At 42.2% G+C, this 20,346-nt stretch overlaps 2 protein-coding genes across 3 annotated transcripts in view; one reads left to right on the forward strand and one right to left on the reverse strand.

Annotated features, from left to right (window-relative positions):
- Positions 1–3,080: 3,080 nt before the first annotated feature.
- On the reverse strand, positions 3,081–19,860 carry MICOS13 (mitochondrial contact site and cristae organizing system subunit 13). Its single transcript, XM_040321701.1, has 4 exons — positions 19,712–19,860; positions 12,948–13,104; positions 7,008–7,059; positions 3,081–3,223 (listed from the first exon to the last, which is right to left on the reverse strand). Exons 1-4 carry the CDS (start codon positions 19,738–19,740, stop codon positions 3,126–3,128), a joined length of 336 nt encoding a protein of 111 aa, XP_040177635.1. The 5' UTR covers positions 19,741–19,860; the 3' UTR covers positions 3,081–3,125.
- A 68-nt stretch (positions 19,861–19,928) lies between these two features.
- HSD11B1L (hydroxysteroid 11-beta dehydrogenase 1 like) overlaps positions 19,929–20,346 on the forward strand; it is a 73,533-nt gene continuing 73,115 nt past the window's right edge. The window contains exon 1 of one of the 2 annotated variants that reach the window (XM_040321688.1): positions 19,929–20,092. In XM_040321688.1, coding sequence (XP_040177622.1) covers positions 19,996–20,092 — 97 coding nt within the window. In that variant the 5' untranslated portion in view covers positions 19,929–19,995. The remainder of the gene's footprint in view (positions 20,093–20,346) is intronic. The other variant, XM_040321670.1, reaches the window with a different exon arrangement.

Genomic DNA, 20,346 nt, shown 5'->3' on the forward strand with positions numbered 1-20,346 from the left:
CCCAAATGACTGAAGAAAGAGCATTAGCACTTGAAAGGCCCATAACAAAAAGAGGAAATCAACCAAGCATTAAAAGAATCCGCAGCAGAAAAAAAAAAGTCCTGGCCCAGACGGGTACACAAAATTATATTTGAAAAGGTTCAAAGAAATATTGACCCTTGAACACTTCTACTCCTCCAGAAAATTAGAGTGGGAAGGGTCCCTGGTCTACTCCTGTCAATAGATGCCGAAAAAGCGTTTGACAGGGTAGACTGGGTTATCATGAGGAATACATTGGAGAGCATGGGAATAGGCCCTAGAATGATGCAGTGGATACAGACATTATATAAAGGGCCTAGGACCATGGTAAGAGTTAATGGAATATTATCATCCCACTTCGAGATGAAAAATGGAACGCGACAGGAACCATTGCTGGCGATGGTGCGGGGCGGATATATGGGCTTTAGGGTAGGAGAAGAAGAGCATAAGTTGGAGATATTAAATATAAAATCAAACATTTTACAACAAGAAGTCCATTTCCTTGGAGAGAGACAGAAATTAAATATTTGGGGATTAAATTAACGGCTTCACCAAAGAAACTATATCAAGCAAACTATATCCCATTATTGGAAGAAATTAAAGAGAATAGAAGTACGTCCTATCTCATGGACAGGTAGGATTAACGCCTTAAAGATGAGAATACTTCCAAAGATCATGTACAAGTTTCAGATGCTCCCCATACGCATACCCCAAGTATATTTTAGGGTATTAAAAAAACACTCATCACAAAATTAATATGGCACAATAGGAAACCTAGAATAGCATTGACGACACTGCAGAAAGAAGAAAAAAAAAATTTAAATCAAGGGGGACTGAGTGATTTTCAAAAATACCATGAGGCAGTATTGTTAACGCGGCTGGTAGAATGTGTGAAAATATCAAATGAAAAAAGATGGGTCAATAAAGAACATGTGCTGGCCTGGCCAATACACAATTAGGAAATGACATATGGACACCTCCACAATATAGGTCACTGGGGGCCAATACACATACACTTACACAGACAGTATTAAAAAGTTGGGATAATGTGCATAAGAAAAGTAAATGGAAATATAATTCACCACTGATGGCACTAAAGGAAATTATTTTGCACCCGGGAAAAATTTAATGGGAGGGAATTGGATATAAAAAAAAAAAAAAAAAAAACCTTACAACTACTGGATATAATGCAAGGGGGGAAGAATATGCACTCTACAAGTATTAAAAAAAGAAAAAAAGAAAAAAAGATTTGATGGATTTAAATGAATGGCGGTACTTCCAGCTTAAGCATTTCATAGAGGCGCTACCCTACCCGCTAGGAAGAGGAAAGAATTTAACATCATTTGAAAAATCTTGCAACTTGTGCATGGATCAACAACAAGATGATGGAAATGAATTACAAATGCATATCTAGGTGGTATAGAACTCCCGCCACACTAGGGAAGTAACAAATGGGGCAGACAATGGAGTGTTGGCGGAGGTGTGGTCAGGTGGGAACTATGGCCCACATATGGTGGGGATGCCACAAGATAGTGACCTATTGGAAGTAAGTGCTAAGCTATATCAAAGAGATCACCAAGATAGCTTTACCAGAGGAACCTTGGACATGTTTATTTCATGGAGTAGATATCCCGATAAATGAATATAAAAACGTAATAATACACATGATCAATGCCGCAAAAAGTTTGATTCCAAAAAAGTTTAGAGCCCAAAGATAGGCGATTGGTTCGATAAAATAGACGAGATCCGCAATATCTAAGACATTGCTACGAAGATACAAGAGAGGGGTTCTTAGAGAGGTGGGAAGCGTGAAAAAAATTTAAGTCAACAAAGAAATATGGTGAAATTAAGATTATGAAGTGAGGTTGAAGGGGGGAGAGGAGAGTAGATTTGCAAGAGGAGATGGCGTAGTGGGGGGGAGGCAGTGTAGAAATAGTTAGGGGTTAAAATACACACACACACACACACTATTTATATATATATATATATATATATAAATAAAGGGTCGCAACACTGAGTAAAGGCCCATACACACGATCGTACTTTTTGACAATTGTCCGACGGACCTGTTTGATCGGATAATCCGACCGTGTGTATGCTCCATCGGACAAATTTTTACGTTTTTTCATCAGACAAATGTTCACTGTGAAAACAGACAAACTTTCCAACAACAAATGACCAGTGGCGCATAATCCAATCGTGTGTACACAAGTCCATCGTACTAAAATTCAAAGAACAAACACGTATGCTCAGAACTAATGCTAAAGATCAGACAACAATAGCAGAAGTTGCCCACAGGGTGGTGGTAAAGAGCTGAAAAACCACGTGATTTGGTGAAAGTTGGCTGAAAAAGTCTTGCCGTGTGTATGCATAACAAGTTCACGACCAACGCCCCTCCGGAAGAAAAATCAACGGAAAAGTCTGATGGAAGTCCGATCGTGTGCATTAGGCTTATGAATCATTAACCACTACTCTGAATTCTGTCTTTTGGCCAGTTTTCTATTCATTTACAAAATAATTTTTTCAAGCCTGTAAACTTTACCTTACACATTGGCCGTGTGGTGTCAAACGCTTTTGTAAAACCCAAGTATACCACATCCACTCTGGTCTTGTTCACTTGCCCAAAGTGAATATGACAGCATGCAGGAAACCAGTGAGAAAAACATTTTTACATGGAAATCATCAATATTATTAGCAATAGACTAAATATGATTATTGCTCTTTTAAAAAAGTGTATTTTTTTTAAAATTTAGCTGCTTTGCCTGGAGTTCCTCTTTAAAAAAGGTAGCACAGAAATCATTTAACCTCATTTTGCCCCAAATATGGATAATCAGAAATATGCATAGATCGTAGCTGCAGCACCACCTATTAAAATCACCAATATCAGTCCTCAGATCAAATTTGTGTCCTGAAATCACAAATTTTATTTTTCAAACATCCTTGCAAAGTCAGTCAAATACACATAAAAAAACACACACACACACACACACACACACACACACACACACACACACACACACACACACACAAAATATGCAATTCAAATCATACAAAAGAGAAAATAAAATGTATAAATAAAGTTTATTTTTTCTTATATACAGAGGGAATCACTTCACTGAGTCTTTTATATACTTCCAGCCATCCGCTGTGTACTCACAAACTTTGGTTGGTGCAGATGAGAGAGCAGAGACAGACTTCTGCACCCCTAAAAAAACAAGAGGACAGGTACAGAATTAGTCGCAGTTCTGAACAGCTGATGCACAGTATATATGGTTTGCTGGAAAGGTTTATAAAATGTTTATTTCATATCTTCTGAATTAAGACTCATGGACCTAAAGTTTCACCAAGTGTTTCAACCCCGATTGTGCACAAAAATCAAATCTGCATAGATGCTGCTTGCCTGGTTAAATACAAACAGATTTGGACTGCACAAGTAGATGAGCTTTGAACGCTGCAAGAAAAAGTATTAGTCAGATGCTCAGCTTAGAGTCACACAGTAAGACCCCTTTCACACTGAGGGCATTTTGCAGGCGCTATAGCGTTAAAAATAGCGCCTGCAATCCGCCCTAAAACAGCTGCTCTATTCACTCCAGTGTGAAAGCCTGAGGTATAGCGTTGCGCTGGCAGGTCGTTAGAAAAAGTCAGCCCTTACGCTGGCAAAACGCCGCTGTAGCTGCGCATTGCGGGCGGTTTTAGCCCCCTCTCGCAAATCTGACGGTAAAGCGCAGCGTGAAAGGGCTCATGCTCTGTCACTCTAGATTACATAAATAAAAAGCAATTTACTTGTCACATGATTTTATCTCTCATTCAAAAAAAAATAATTGTTTTCAACTTGCAAACGCCAAATCTCATGTTCTAACACCCTAGAGAATAAAATGGAGGTCGTTGCATTACTTTGTCACACCGTATTTTGATAAAAAAAAAAATATATATATTTATAAAAAAAAAAAAGAAAAACAGCAAAGTTAGCCCTTTTTCTTTTTTTTTTATATTGTGAAAGATAATGTTACGCCAAATAAATCAATAGCCAAACATGTCAAGCTTCAAAATTGCACCCGCTCGTGGAATGGCGACAATCTTTTACCCTTAAATATTTCTACAGGTTGCACGTTTAGAGTTACAGAGGAGGTCTAGAGTTACAGAGGAGGTCTAGTGTCATATGAGGGCGCTACTCACGTATGCGATCGCTTCTGCAAGCGAGCTCGGCAGGACGGGGCGTATTCATTCATTTATTTTCTTCTCGTTTAACTACCTTTCACAATGTTCTTTATAAAAAAAAAAATGTAAACATCCCTTGCAATAGAGAAAAAAAAAAAAGAAAAAAAAGAAAAGCATGACAGGTCCTCTTAAATTCGAGATCTGGGGTCAAAAAGACCTCAGATCTCACATTTACACTAAAATGCATATATAAAAAAAAGGCGGAAGAAGATAAGATATGGTAGAAGAGCTATGAGTAAGCACCCGACCTTGGTGTGAAACATGTAAGCCGATACCTGTAGTTCACCTTTGTATCCGGCACTTAAAGAAATTGCACAAGAGTGTGGATGTCCAACCTTCTTTTTTTCTAAATATCTGTTTGCATACAATGCTCACACCCTCCACGTGGGAATGAGGCTTTTTGGAGCAGCAGGGTAAGAGAAACTGCCTTAGAGCGATGTACATATATGCTGAAGAGGATGATACCGGGGTTATGGCAGATAGCTGCTGCCATACATCGGCTGTTTGAAGACAAATATCGTTAACGACGGCAAGCGGTTAATGGCATCCCAGTCTTAGTCCGAAGGGATCAATATTAAAGCGGGGGTTCACCCAAAAATTTTTCTTGAACATTACATACAGCATACCAAGCACATTTACTGTATGCAGGTCATTTTTTTTGCCGTACATACCGTTATATTGTCATTTTGTCCAGGGCTTCCGGGTTCTGATGACTGCGGGACTGGGCGCTCCTATCCTTGGATTACATGATTGACAGCTTGTGAAACAGTTCCCCCTGTCGCACAACGCGCGTCACCAGATTTCCGGAAATAGCCGAGCTGCCAGTCGGCAATATACGGCGCCTGCCGTGTAGAGCTGACTGCGCAGGTGCCGTATAGTTCCGACTCGCAGCTCGGCTATTTGCGGAAATCTGGTAATGCGCGTTGTGCGACAGGGGAACGGTTTCACAAGCCGTTAATCATGTAATCCAAGGATAGCAACGCCCAGTCCCGCAGTCATCAGAACCCCGAGGCAGGGATAGGAACGACCAGTCCCGCAGTCATCAGAACCCGGAAGCCCTGGACAAAATCAGAATATAACGGTATGTACGGAGAAATAAAAAAAAAAATAAAAAAAAAAAAAAGACCTGCATACAGTAAATGTCCTTAGTATGCTGGCTCTAATGTTAGAAATTTGTTTTTAGGGTGAACCGCAGCTTTAAGTTCGCACAACCTTTGCAGCTATAACAGCTTCAACTCTTCTGGGAAGGCTGTCCACAAGGTTTAGGAGTGTGTCTATGGGAATGTTTGACCATTCTTCCACATTTATGAGGTCAGGCACTGATGTTGGATAAGAATGCCTGGCTCACAGTCTCTGCTCAAATTCATCCCAAAAGGTGTTCTATCGGGTCAAGATCAGGCCAGTTCAAGTTCCTCCACCCCAAACTCACTTATTCATACGTTTATGGACCTTTATCTGGAAAAGGAAGGGGCCATTCCAAACTTTTCCCATGTCTTGGTATGCTGACACCTTAAGAGTTCCTTTCACTGGAACTAAGGGGCCAAGCGCAACTCCTGAAAAACAACCCCACGCCATAATAATTCCCCCTCCACCAAATTATTTGGACCAGTGCACTAAGCAAGGTCCATAAAGACACGGATGAGCGAGTTTGGGGTGGAGGAACTTGACTGGTCTGCTCAGAGTCCTGACCTTAACCCGATAGAACACCAGGACAGCCAGAACCAAAAAATCCCCATAGTAACACATGCGATGTTAGTGTGGCATTATCCCCTGCTGTGCCTTTGTGTTCTGACAGGGTGATAAACCCCTGCAAAATACACACCGATAAGCACTCAAAGTCATTGTGACCGCTGATCAGATGCTGGTTTTCCAGCATGTCCCTTTGTCAAAAGCCGGTTGTTAGACAGGCTTCTGTGATAAAGACAGCTATACATACTGACAATGTTGGCCAGCTCCTATTGAACCAGCCGATATTTGGCCTATGTGTAACCAGCCTTAAGCCTCATACACACAATGAAAATATCGGACAAATGTTTTTTTTTTTTGCGTGCTAGTCTCATATCGAAAACTAATAGTTTACTAGAGTTCTAAAAATTTTCGTGAGACAGAATAAAACTTCCTGATGATGTGATGTATCATATGCTTTCGTTTCTGAGCATGCGCAGCCTTGGTTACTCGTGTTTTGCATGAACTGTCGTGATCGGCTCTCGAAAGCTGTGTACCAACAATTCGATCATTATACGATTGCTCCAATCGCGGTATTTTTCATCCGATTTTCTCATCATGTGTACTAGTACTACTAGGCATAAATATCTTAAACTATTGAATCAGGATGGCTAAAATGATAGGCAAGAGTACTGAATTTTGCATAATGAGCCAGCATTAGAAGCCTCAATGTCTTTTCATAGAAACCTCTCTCGGTCTTAATGTAAAAATAAATAACGCACAATGGAATTTTTACTTTCTAAAAAGAGTTTAATATAACCTAATTTTTGCACTGTGTATTAGCACCTTTATAATAGGTAATACTTAACATGTATGCATCATTAATCCAAAAAATGTATGCATCATTAATCCAAAAAAAAAAAAAAAAAAAACACACACCCTCGTTCGAGGGTCTGAATTTTTTCTTTTTCTGCAAAGTAAGCAGGCTTATTCTGTATATAGATACTTTTCAAGATTGAGGCAGATAAAATATTATATAACGGTTTAACAAAATGGACAAGACAACTACTGCATGCATTGTAAAGAAACTCCAAGGAAATTTTTACCCCAATTCCATGACTCGCCAACGGAAAAGTCCAGCTTCGGTGTAGATGGAAGCTGTAAAAGGAAATATATAAATCATATTTACTATTTTTCTCTTGATGTAAAGCAAACAGAATGTTTACAAAATTATATATATAGATGAGTAAAAGTACCATAGACATAGGTTGTTGCATTACTAATATTAAGCATCTTTACTGTGTCAGTACACCATGCACAGACAAGAGATTAACAGATTTCTGATGTGCATCCTGAAACAGATTGAATTCCAAACATACTGCATAGAGTAGCAGCAGTCATTGTATCTTCTTCCAATGATGTATCTGCTGGACATTTCAAAAGCCATCTACCTATTTTAATGTAAGCAAGTATCACAGGGGCACAAATCCTTGTGGCAACTGAAATGGTAAAAAAAATGTATAATATATATATATATATATATATATACAAAATGTAATTATCACTAAAAGTATTTTAAAAGATTCAAAAAAGATTGCTCAAGCATGATTTGCAGTTCCAGAAGGCAACGTGATAGAACAAAAAAAGAAAAAAAAAAAAAACCTGCAAACAAAACACTAAAATTGGAACGATATACCGGTTAAGAAATAAATAAATCTATTGTTCCGATAGTCAGCAGCTGAATACTGTGGCACTATTTTCTGAACCTGCAATTATTTCTCTGTGTGGCAGACCTCCCACCTCTCAAGAACTAACAATGTGCTCATCCCCAAGCACCTCCCTACTCTGGTAAGCAAGTGAGAGTAGCTTTATGTAGAACAGCCTACACAGACTTGGGTCAGATTCACACCATTGCAAGGTGTAACTGCATGCATTAACGCACTGCAAGTTGGTTCACTAAAATGCAAGTGGAGCCATTATCCGGAATGTGATTTTTTTTTTGTGCTTACCGAAAAATCCACTTTACTGAAGGACACGGGATTTCAAATAGTCCGATTATATTTATTTGTTAACTACATGAGGACTGGAGGCTGGCAAACAGAAAATGTGTTCCCCCAAAAAGGTGCCAAATGTGTTACTGGAGAGGGGCATGGGGGTGGAAGTTCTACTTTTGGGTGGAACTCCACTTTAAAGTTTGTGAGGGATCGATTTTTTAACGATTAACCGTGCAGCTTTAATGCGTGGGAAGCGAACCCACACAGCAAACTACATCCAAGTAATGGAGGGAGATCTCCTTCTGACCAATTGGAGCCAGAGAAGAAAAAAAAAAAAAAGGGGGAAGAATGATGTTCTGGCTGAGGTAAAAGGCTAAAAACGACTTTAAGAAAAGAAGGCCTCAACACCGCCTTGTTCAAGACCAGAATGTTTAGCCACCATCTCAGAGGTGATGGCAACAAGAACAGCAAATTTGTGATCGACAGCAGAAAGGGAAATTCTCCTGATGGGTTTCAAGAGGCGATTTTCAAAGTGAACCAAATTCAGATGACAAAGAATCACAAGATGGTGCACTGGGGAAGCCACATAGGAAACACCCCATTTAAAAGCCATGATCAAAAAGAATGTAAAGCCAGCAGTCTGTGGAACAAAAATCAAAAGAATCTCCTAAAATGAAGGGAGGCTATGGCAGATTTTGTGGTTTCCATGCAGAATTTCTAGGCCAGAATAAAGACATTTAAAACCTTAGGATCCAGGATGGAGTGGAGGACCATTTTGGTTTGGAAACTGAACAGGTTGGAGTAGAACCCCTGGAACCATTCCACCACAGGAACTAGGGCAATTACACCCTGCTTCAGAAAATCCACCAGGGCTGCATAGAGAGATTAAAATACTATACAGGATTTATATAGCGCCAACATATTGTGCAGCGCTGCACAATATAATGGGAGGCAATACAGCAACAGTACAATTCAATATTAGAGGGTTAGAAGGGCCCTGCTCTTGCAAGCTTATAATCTAATAGGGAGGGGCTGTTGAAACAAATAACTGATGAGGGAAGTAGAAGATTTGGTTCTTAGCTGAAAGCAGTATAGGCCTCCCTGAAGAGAGGAGTTTTCAGGGATTGCCTAAAAGAGAACAGAGTATGAAATAACCAGACAGATTTGGGGTAGTTAGTTCCAGAGGCTCTGGAGAAGTCCTGGAGTCGAGCATGGGAGGAGACAAGGGAGCTAGAGAGCAGGAGGTCTTAGAAGGAGCAGAGAGGATGGTTTGGGTGAATTTGGAAAGAAGATTGGTGATGTAGCATGGAGCAGAGTTGTTAAAGGGCTTTGTATGCAATTGTTAGCGTTTTGAATTTTATTCATTGGGCAATGGGAAGCCAGTGGAAAAATGGGCAGAGAGGGGTGGCAGACACTGAACGGTTGGTAAGGTGGATGAGTCTGGCAGGGGCATTCATGATAGACTGAAGAGAGGGATAGCTTGCGTAGAGGTAGGCCAAAAAGGAGGGAATTGCAATAGTCAAGGTGAGAGAAAACAAGGGTGTGAAAACGTTTGAGATCTGCTAATCCGTGTGTTGATACAGGCAGGTTGAAAGTAAAGACCTGTAGGGTACTGGGAATGAAATTCTAGCCAGTTGCCCCTGGAACTGACCACCCAAACTCTCGCATCTAAGATGTTGGTTGTCCACAAGGGCTAACCGATTTCCCCCACAAAAGTATGCACTAATTGCAAGTGTTTTGAAACACAAAGTATAAACCATCTTTTTTATCAACTGGTACATGTTGCCTTTACTGAACTGACAAAAGTTAAAGCATGATTAAACCCAAAACAAAAAAATATGTAATATACTGTATTGCAGTTTACCAATCCCTAGATGTGATGGCTGCATTAGTTTTTCATGCTTTCATTCTGTTTTTACCTAAGGATCTAGATAGTAACACACCTCCTGGATTTGCATGCCCCCACTTTGGATGAAGGAGCACAGAGGTACAGCAGCATTGTTAATCTTTGAGTTGTAGTGCATCTAAATCTGTCAGTACATCTAACAAAATAAAAAGTCAATCTTAAAAAAATATAAATCTTGAATTAAAAAAAAATAAAAAATAAAAATATCTCCCCATTAATCCCCATGATGCAAAGAATACAATAAATGTTCTGGGTGACATTTGCTTTTACTTTGTATACAATAAACCTGCACATTTTTATTCAGAATTGTAATGATGGCAAACTTGATTGCGTTTTAAAGCTACAGCAATAATTTACACAAACAGATTTGAGTGTTTTAGTGTGTCACAAATTATTAATATCACAAGATAATAAAGTTCTGCTAAATTAAAGCTTTGGCTGTCACGTCAATCAGGAAAGGAGCTAGAGGAGAAAACTCCAGAAAAACAGCTTTCTAGAAGAGCATATTGGTTCGTCCAAAGTAAACCTGTAAATCTTATTTTAACATCTAATGAATACTATCCTAACAAAACAAATAGCACATTTACAAAAAGTAAGCCATTATTTGGGCTCCTAGATATTTCAGCAGTAAATAAATCTTTAAAAAAAGCCTTCACTGACCTCTATCATTACAGACATTGCGGAGCAACTCATCCTCAAATCCACTGCAGCAGCAATAAATTTATTGCACTAAGCTTACTTTGCTCCCACCACTCCGCATATAACTTGCCTTTATTTTGCTCCCCTCACTGCTCTGTTCAGCAGTGGAGAAGCAGAAAACGTTCCCCCCAGTATAAAGTATTTGACTCATTCCATTCATTCGGCCAATTAGCCCCCTCACAAGAAGTGTCCATAGCCCTATTTAAACTAGCTTAAACAGCCACTCACTGCTTAAACAGGACTATATTTGCAGCCACTAGTCGCAAAAGGAAGCTATGTTAACATAGAGGTAACATTTTGAGTAGAGTAAGTGAGGATTAAAACCAGTCTGTTTTTTTTTTTTGCTTTTTTTTTTGTCCGTCTGTCTAATTTAGGAGTACGAAGGAGAAGGTGCACCAATCTAAGTGCAGCAACATAAAAAGTTTAATGGGAGTATGTATAACACACAGCCAAATGGCTACTCACATGGTGTAAGAAGTAAAAGGCATATATGGAGCAATCTAGTCCAGTGTCACTAAAGAGTGGAGATGGCAGCGATCAATATCCAACACGAAATCCTCTGCAAGCAGGGGAGCTGGTCATAGTTAGGCGTACACTATCGCCCTGAAAGGCCACGGAGGAACAGGAAGTGCTGATCGAGACGGCGTGAGCCTCAGCGTGGAGCGCAACGCCGCGTCGTCGGACCGGAAGTGACTGAATAAAATTCCACCACCAACACCTTAGTCAAGATTAAAATAGACAACGTTGTCTGGTCAAGATGCATGTGAATATATGAATGATGCATGTGCATCCCTGGGCTAGCACTGTGGCAGAGTGAAATCACTATTTGGGCACCATGGCCACCGTGAATGGAAAATCCAGGCACAGGGCACCACGTGGATGACGTATTGATGTCACCAAAAATACCAGCTTAAAAACCCGCACATGCTCAGTGGAATCTGCATTCTGCAAGCATCACAGCATCCATCTTTACCAAGGCCCCCTGAGGCTGCCACGGGACCAGACCGAACTAACCGCACCCGCTGCCATCCACAGTGGCCATAGGATGTCCTTTTGCTGCACTCCGAGCCCCAATTTTTGATCAACCATCTCCAAATCTGCAGGAATATTTTTAATCTATGGTGCCCAAATAGTGATTTGACTCCGCCATAGTGATATTCTTCATATTACCCCAGGGATGTTATGTTGATATGTGCATGGATATGAATGATGCAGCTGCATCTTGACCAGACACCGTTGTCCATTTTAATCTTGACTGGAAGTGTGGGTGGTGGGAATTTTATTAAGTGATTTTTGTACTACCATTTGATATTTGTGTAATTTAGGATCCCTTACCTTTAGCCCTGGTTCACACTGGGTACGATTTGGAACGATTTGAGATGCGATTTGACATGTCAAATCGCATCTCAAATCGGTGGCAATTGTCGGCAATGGCACTGTCCTAATCAGTGCGACGCTGCATCTACGATTTCAAAAAGTAGTTCCTGTACTACTTTTTGCGATTTCGGGCCGCGATTTACATTAAATTGCGGCCAAAATCGCGGCAAAATCGTGGCCGCGAAATCGCGGTAAAATCGCGCATTTTACCGCGATTTTGAATTCGCAGCAGTGTGAACCTAGGCTTAAGCTGCATGGTCCTCAGTAATTACTTTAGGCGAGTTCCATCATCACCTTTTTTTTTTGTATGCTTTACTTTTGATTACCAGGATCACACCGTACCAGTAAGTCAGCAATCTGAGGCATGCCGTGTCTGTTCTTATACAGAGCCTTCCCAGCTTATATACACCCCAGTAAGCTATGGCTATTCCTTGTTTTTTCTAAATTAACATGGGGACTGGAGGACCTCAATTATGAGGAACGACTAACAAGCGCAAAATGTATTCTTCTTGGAGAAGAGACGCTTGAGAGGAGATATGAGATCGATATACAAATATTGCAACAGTGATCCCAGTGCAAGTATGAAACTGTTCAGTCTCACAGAGTGTAAGAGGACATACGATGAGACTGGAAGCGAAGCGATTTAACCTTACGCTGTGTAGGGGGTTTTCCTCTGCCAGGGCGGTAAAGATGTGGAACTCTTCCACAATATGTGGTGGCGGCAGGAAGTATGGATAGTTTTAGAAGACTCTTGGACGTTCATCTTAGAGAAAATAATACACAGGAATATGGGAAATTATTTTTACACACACACACACACACACACAGAACTGGGTGGACTGTTGTCTTTATTCAACCTTACCAACTATAACTGTTATGACAAATGAGAGGGTGAATGATAAGGAAAAAAAAAATGTTTAACAGGTGTTCTAATCCCTCTCCATTCTATCCAAAACAAAATGTAGTTTGCCTTTAATTATACTTTAAGTCCAAGTGTTAAGACCAATCACATCAATACCCAACCGGCACTATGCATGGCTAGTTAAAATTTCTGATCCAGTATACTGTACCTGCAAACCAAAGTAGTCTGCCCATTCATGAACAGCAGGAGGTATAGCTGCTGTAGTCTTTTTCAGGGCTTCTTCTCCCTGTGTACCACTGCCCAGCAGGCCATAGTCATACGCTACATAGACAGCTCCTCCAGCCACCGCAACTTTTGTGGTGAACCTGGAATAAAAGTACATAGGAATATGAACAGTTAAAGTGATTGTTATTTTTATAGGGGAAACAACAAGACTTTACAATCATGTTATACTTACCTGCTCTTTTGCAGTGGATTTGCACAGAACAGCCCACATCCTCCTCTTCTGTGCTCCTGGCCCCTCTCTTCTGTTCAGTTCCCCCACAGCAAGCAGCTTGCTATGGGGGCACCCAAGCTGAGTCACAGCTCCCTGTGTCCATTCAGACACTGAGCCCTGATTCAGCTCCACCCCCTCTCTTCCCTGATTAGCTAGCTTACTTTGACAGCAGCGGGAGCCAATGGCGCCACTGCAGTCTCAGCCAATTAGGAAGCAGAATCTCAGACGGCTGAGACAGTCGTGGACATCAGGTAAGTGTTAGGGTGTCTGCTGCACACAGGCGGCTTTTTATCTTAATGCGTAGAATGCATTAAGATAAAAAATAAAATAAAAAACTTCTGCCTTTACAACTACCGTATTTTTCAGGCCATAAGATGCACTTAAAATATGCCAACCTGCTCTGCTGGCTCTTCTTTGGCACACGTCAGGCTGCATTTCATGGGCACTGGTAAATATTTTAGTACACCATTTGGTTCAGAATATATATATTTTTTTGTTTTCCTCCTCTAAAATCTTGGTGTGTCTTATGGTCAGGTGCGTCTTATAGAGCGAAAAATACAGTACTTTAAGAAATAATAAGGAAAGCAACAAGTTAAGGTTTTTTTTTTTTTTAACTGCCCCTCCCTATGCTGAAAGTGGTAATTTTTTGGCTTTGACACTTTCTCATTGCCCTGGAAGTATGCAGATAAACTCAGTTTTCAGTTGATGCTAGCGTATTATGGCTCAGTGACTCAGTAGCAGAGCCATATGCAGCCAGGCAAATAGCATTTTTAGAGAAAGGTCAGAAATGGCAAGCCGTTTACTTTTGACAGGGCACTTCAATACTACTCATCACTTTGGACTGTAGGTGTCAGGAAGTATGCCATACTTGTGCATGTGGTCTATGCATAAGGTGTCATAAAAGACCACATCTGTTAATGAACAGAAAAACGATGCAGTGGCTAAAATGTGTCATAACATTTTTACTGGGCACGCAGGAGAATTTTATCAGTTGACACAAAAGATTTTAATGTCTTCAAAACAAAGATGTAACAAAACAGAAAATGCAAAAAGAAGGCTTTATACCGTATTACCCTGTCCCACTGCCTGCTGGTCTATACTTTGCTTTCTTGTACAGCAATATCCTCTTCACAATGGACACACATACAAGTTTGTCAGATGTCTGGTCCCCTGCTGTGCTCTGTGGTTCTTTCCATAATAGAAGACAAGTAATATGGGGGTCAGCAGAAGGAACCACAGCATATAGCTGAGGAACAGAGTGAAGGGATGAGTGACAGGACATTATATAGCCTTTTATTTTGCAGGTCCTGCTTTGTTATATCATTTTAAGTACACCATCAAAAATGTGGACATATAACAAAGAAAGCCAATACAGTATCCTAGGGGCAATACACGTGAATGGAATGACAGCATGTGCAGGAGAGGCATGTAGAGGCCACCAAACAGGATGTCCAGGAAAGTACAAAAGATATGACTTTGGTCTGTATATACAATAGAAAAGGGTGGAGGGTAGGATGTGCAGGAGAGGAGTGGGAGATAAGGACTGCTGAAAAATTCATCTTTTGACTTACCAATGGTGGTTACTGATCCTTCAATAATTTTCAACAAAATCATTAATAAAGTACATAGTCCTAATCATAGATGGGAAAGTGCTCCCTAGATCAATGTAAGCAGTCATTTACAACACTTACTCTAGTACAGTGTTTCTCAATTCCAGTCCTCAGGCCCCCCCAACAGGTCAGGTTTTCAGGATTTCCATTATTTTGCACAGGTGATTTGATCAGTTTCACTGCCTTAGTAATCACCACAGCCTTTTCATCTGAGGGAAATCCTGAAAACCTGACCTGTTGGGGGGGCCTGAGGACTGGAATTGAGAAACACTGCTCTAGTAGCAGCATGACAGCCAAGGTCTTCACACAGGGGGTTTTATAGCAGAAGAGAGGTCAAAATCAGTGTTCAGGAAATAACTGAAATAAAAGCATCTTTATATGGGGCAGTGGAGGGAAGTGTGTCAGCAGTACTGCAGTCCACATTGCTGCTCACACACTCCACACCACCTCCACTGAGGTGGTCTGCAAACTGTAAAGATAGTGGAGGGGAAGCATTCAGAATGGAACAGCAGGAATGTCTTAGTGCAGTTGAGGTGTTGCTGGAGAAGTGGGAGATGCAGCACAGCTTTGTTGCCAGAGAATGTTTACAGAGGAAATGAGTGGGGCGGAGATTACCACTTGACCAGTCAGTATAGATGAGATTGATAGTTGGAGCAATGCACTGAATAAATGTGAGGGATAATCCTAATTTCGCTACAGACTGGGAGAAGAGGGGTTAACATACATGCACTGGGCATAGAAGGGTAAACAAACATGTGCTAGCTACTGTTTGCTGACCAGCCGCTAAGGGGTAAGTTCAAACATGCTAGGTACTGCCAACTGAATGATAGATCAGTTTATGATCTAGAGATTAAATCTTACAAGGGAAAGACCAATCTGTCTGCTGGGGGGTGGGTGGTACAGGGGAAGGACCCATGTAAGTGCTGGAGGTGGGATGGTACAGGGAAAGGCCAATCTGTGTGCTGGGGGTAGAATCCCACTGAGCAAAGTCCAATCTGTATACTGGACCAATCTGTGTCCTCCAGGAGCTAGACAGGGGGAAGGCTAATGTACGTGCTGGAGGTGGGATCTCTGTGAGGAAGGACCAATCTCCATGCTGAAGGAGATCTACAGGAATATGACCAGTGTGTGTCCTGGAGGCGGGATCTTACAGGGAACAAACCTACCGTATTTGCCGGCGTATAAGACGACCCCCTAATTTTCCAGCCAAAATGTTGGTTTTGGGATATACTCACCGTATAAGACTACCCCCTTCCTACTAGTCATGCCTCGCCTCACGGTGCCACCATTACATGCCAGACTGTGCCCCATTACATGCCAGACTGTTGCCCCATTACATTACCCCTCCATTGTGCTGTTCCCTTACCTTATCCTAAGGTAGACATGCAGAATCGCGGCCGTACTGTACGTTTTTTCAAAAGCCGCGCCTCCTACATCTTCTGTTCTGTGATAGGCGGAACAGTCAGCTTCCCAGGAGGCACTGTGTTCAGTGTTCGCCTATCACGGAGGCCCTCTCGTCCGAGGATGAGAGGGCCTCCGTGATAGGCGGACACTAAACACAGGACGAGAGGGCCTCCGTGATAGGCGGACACTAAACACAGGACGAGAGGGCCTCCGTGATAGGCGGACACTAAACACAGGACGAGAGGGCCTCCGTGATAGGCAGACACTGACCACAGTGCCTCCTGGGAAGCTGAGTGTTCCGCCTATCACGGAACAGAAGATGTAGGAGGCGCGGCTTTTGAAAAAACATACGGCCGCGATTCTGCATGTCTTTAGGATAAGGTAAGGTTAGGTTACCGGCGTATAAGACGACCCCCAAGAAGATTTTAAGGGGTTAGAAAGTCGTCTTATACGCCGGAAAATACGGTATGTAAGTGCTGGTGGAGGGATATTATAGTGAAGGAAAAAGTCACACTTCTTTAAATTTGTCACCCACACACAAAGTTCAGCCAATTTATCAGGAACTGGCTGAACCTTCTTCAAATGGATGGCCCTGCTGGCTGCCTCCCAGCAGACAGCCTTTGATTAAAATAATAATAAAAAAAAAAAATTAATTTTTTTTTTTAATATATATATATATATATATATATATATATATATATATATATATATATATATATATATATATATATATACATACATACATACATACACACACACACACATATATACACATATATACATACATACAGGGCTTGACAAATTTGCTTGGAATCTAGGAGCCAGCTAAAAAAAAGTTAGGAGCCCCGTCAAGCTCACGTGCAGAAGCGAACGCATACGTGAGTAGCGCCCACATATGAAAGCAATGTTCAAACCACATGTTAGGTATCACCGCGATTGGTAGAGCGAGAGCAATAGTTCTAGCCCTAGACCTCCTCTAACTCAAAACATGCAACCTGTAGAATTTTTTAAATGTCGCCTATGGAGATTTTAAAGGGTAAAAGTTTGTCGCCATTCCACGAGCGGACACAATTTTGAAGCGTGACGTGTTGGGTATCAATTTACTCGGGGTAACATTATCTTTCACAATATAAAAAAAAAAAAATTGTGCCAACGTAACTGTTTTATTTTTTTAATAAAAAAAAAAAAATTCCCAAAACAAGTGCGCTTGTAAGACCGCTGAGCAAATACGGTGTGACAGAAAGTATTGCAACGACGAGCCATTTTATTTTCTAGGGTGTTAGAAAATATAAAATGTTTGGGGGTTCTAAGTACATTTTTTTTTTTTTGCTAGAAAATTACTTTAAAAAAAAAGCTATTTAAACCAGCCACCCCACACTCACCATTAGTCAAAAAGCGCCAGAAGACAGCTGCAAACACTTCCTTCTCTTCTCCACTTTGGGGAGGAGATGGGAGGGCAGTAAAACAGGCAGGAAGCACCATTAGCATTGCTGGTTTTCTTCTGGTCAACGGCCACTACAAGATGGCGCCAGATCACAGGACGCATAGGCCTACAGAAGGCCGCAAAGCCGTGGCCTCAATTACCGGGCAACGCGATCACGCGGCAGGGGAATGGAGACACAAGATAACCCAGCTGTGCCATGCCAGGTCACTAATTCTAGTTGCAATTGCGACCTGGCGCCCAATGTTTGTCGAACTGCGTATATACATATATATCTCTATCGCAGTGGGTGGGGGAGATTGTCAGCTGAACAGTGCCTGCATCCAGTCAGGTGCCAACAGTGTGCCACTTGTCACATAACCAACAAGTTTATTAAAAGGCATATCAACTTACATTCAAAAGAAAAGATGAGGTCTTGTCAGACCCACGGAGGGTCAGGATGATTACAGCACACCTGTGTACAAAGAGGTTACGGGCTAGTGCCCAATCGGCTTTGAGAAATAAGCTGCAGGCAGCTCCAAAACGCATTAGCCATGCCCACCTATTACCCCAGCCACCACTGTCGGCCATCGGTGCTCTGCGTTTCACAGCCCCGGGAGGCACCAGGCTCCTAGGAACACTGCGGTTTCTGGTGGTCCCTCACCTGAGTGAAGCAGCAGATCCTTAGGACTCCACATTTATTCACGTGTTCATCCTGACCCTTAGCGGGTTCCGATAAGCGACCACCTTTTCTGTTGAATGCAAGTGCTGCCTTTTTTTTTTTTTGCCCCCCCCCCCATGATCATTATTGCTGCGACTCCTCCCCCTTCTTCTTTGGCCCATGGACTCAGCGATCACCCATCCTTTGTGCCAGTGCCATCTACTATAGACTGTATCCAAGCAGATGCAGCTGCTGGCAGGCCCGGATTTCCCACAAGGCCACTGAGGCCAGGCCTTGGGGCGGCAGTGGCATGGAGTCCCCCGACGCCCAGAACATACAGTTAAGGGCGGTAAGTTATGGGGGAATCCGCTCGCTCATTAACAAGTGATTGCGGCGATGTTGACGAAATCACTTGTAAAATGTGTGCTCCCATCCGTCCTCCCCTCTCCCCCACCCCACATACCTCTCTTTGCTGGCTCTGTCCCGTCCTCCCCCCGGCCACCGAGTCTGTCCCCTGTCCCTGCTGCTGATGTACACAGAGAGAGGGGAGAGCTGTGCTCTTCCCATCTCAGCTGTGACAGGAGTTCTAGCACAGTGCTAGGACTCCTGTTTTGGAGGTGACAGGGTCAATAAAGAGAACTTGTCACCTCCAATTGCTATCACACAGGGAAGTGTTTTCTCCTGTGTGATAGCAAAAAAAATTAAGTGAAAAAAAAATTGATAAAAAATAAAGAAATAATAATTAAATTAATAAAATAAAAATGTAAAGAATAAGAAAAATAAAAGGAAAATAAGAAAATTATACAAAAATAAAAAAGGAAGCAACAAGCTACAAAAAAAATGTGATAACTAACCGCGCCGCCCATTCTCCGTTGATTGGGGGGGGGGGGGGTCAGTTGGCGGGGAGGGGGTGCATTGCGGAACCTGACCTTGGGGTGGCAGGGAGAGCAAATCCGGCCCTGGCTGCTGGGCAGAGATTTTAAGAGCTAGCAGGGTGGCTGTCAAAATACAAAAGCCGCAGCAGGAAATAAATCCATCTGTGAACATGCGTGTGGCCACTTTAATGTATACAAGTGCAGCATCCGACCAGTATGACCATCTTGGCAATCAATCTGCATAAAGTGAACGCTCATTGGCTGCCACGGGTTACCGCAAACTCCACTACTTGATGAAAACACAATCCTAACACAAGAAAATCTCTTCACATCTCACTACATGCACTATTCAAAGACATCCTCCCACCTTAGTACTCCCACACCTGTCAGCTAACGCTAGAATACTACGTGCAGCCGTGACCCCCTTGGTGTATCATGCACCACGCTTTTTAGAACAGATAACTCAGACATGTTTATTGATATCCCTGGTACGATGCGGGACTCACTTGAGAAGTCTCAGCACGGCAGGCGCCATGTTTCTCCCCGGCAAGGACACAGCACCACAGGAAAGGGTAACGCCACGATCATGTGACTGTGCAAGGAGGCAGGGCGTAGAGCAGGCGAATCCTCAGGACAGACCTAGTGAGAGGGGCGTGGTGTAGAAGAGGCGCAGTTACGTGTGCTTTCCTGTGCTGTGTGTTGTGTAGCGCAGGCGCAGATAATTTGTGATAGTGTTGCTGTAGGCGGGAATATTTGTCAGAAGAGAAATGTTAGAGCTGGCCTGCTGAAAATGATGTCAGTCAGATACCTGTGTGTAGTGTGTAGCCCTGTTATAGGGGAGCATATGACGTTGCCCTCTCCACACAGGCTATGGCGCAAACTTGCAGGTAACCAAATGAGTCAGAGCTTTCACTTAGACCCCTTTCACACTGAGGCAGTTTTCTGCTAGAAATAGCCTCTAAATAGCGCCTGAAAACTGCCTCCCCATTCATTTCAGTGTGACTTTTCACACTGGGGTGGTGTGCTTGCAGGACATTAGAAAAAGTCCTGCAGATGGCATCTTTGGGGCAGTGTAGGAGCCCTGTATACAGCAGTCCTACACCGCCTCTGCCCATTGCAATGAATGGGAAGCACTTCAGAA

This window comes from Rana temporaria, chromosome 1, assembly GCF_905171775.1.
Source record: "Rana temporaria chromosome 1, aRanTem1.1, whole genome shotgun sequence".
Taxonomy (NCBI): domain Eukaryota; kingdom Metazoa; phylum Chordata; class Amphibia; order Anura; family Ranidae; genus Rana; species Rana temporaria.

Coding starts and splice junctions, on each gene's coding strand:
- MICOS13 (XM_040321701.1), bottom strand. CDS start 19,740: ATGGCGCCTGCCGTGCTGAGACTTCTCAA. Junction 13,105..19,711: donor GCCGTGCTGAGACTTCTCAA/GTGAGTCCCGCA, acceptor CTTTTATTCCAG/GTTCACCACAAAAGTTGCGG. Junction 3,224..7,007: donor TGGCGAGTCATGGAATTGGG/GTAAAAATTTCC, acceptor TTGTTTTTTTAG/GGGTGCAGAAGTCTGTCTCT.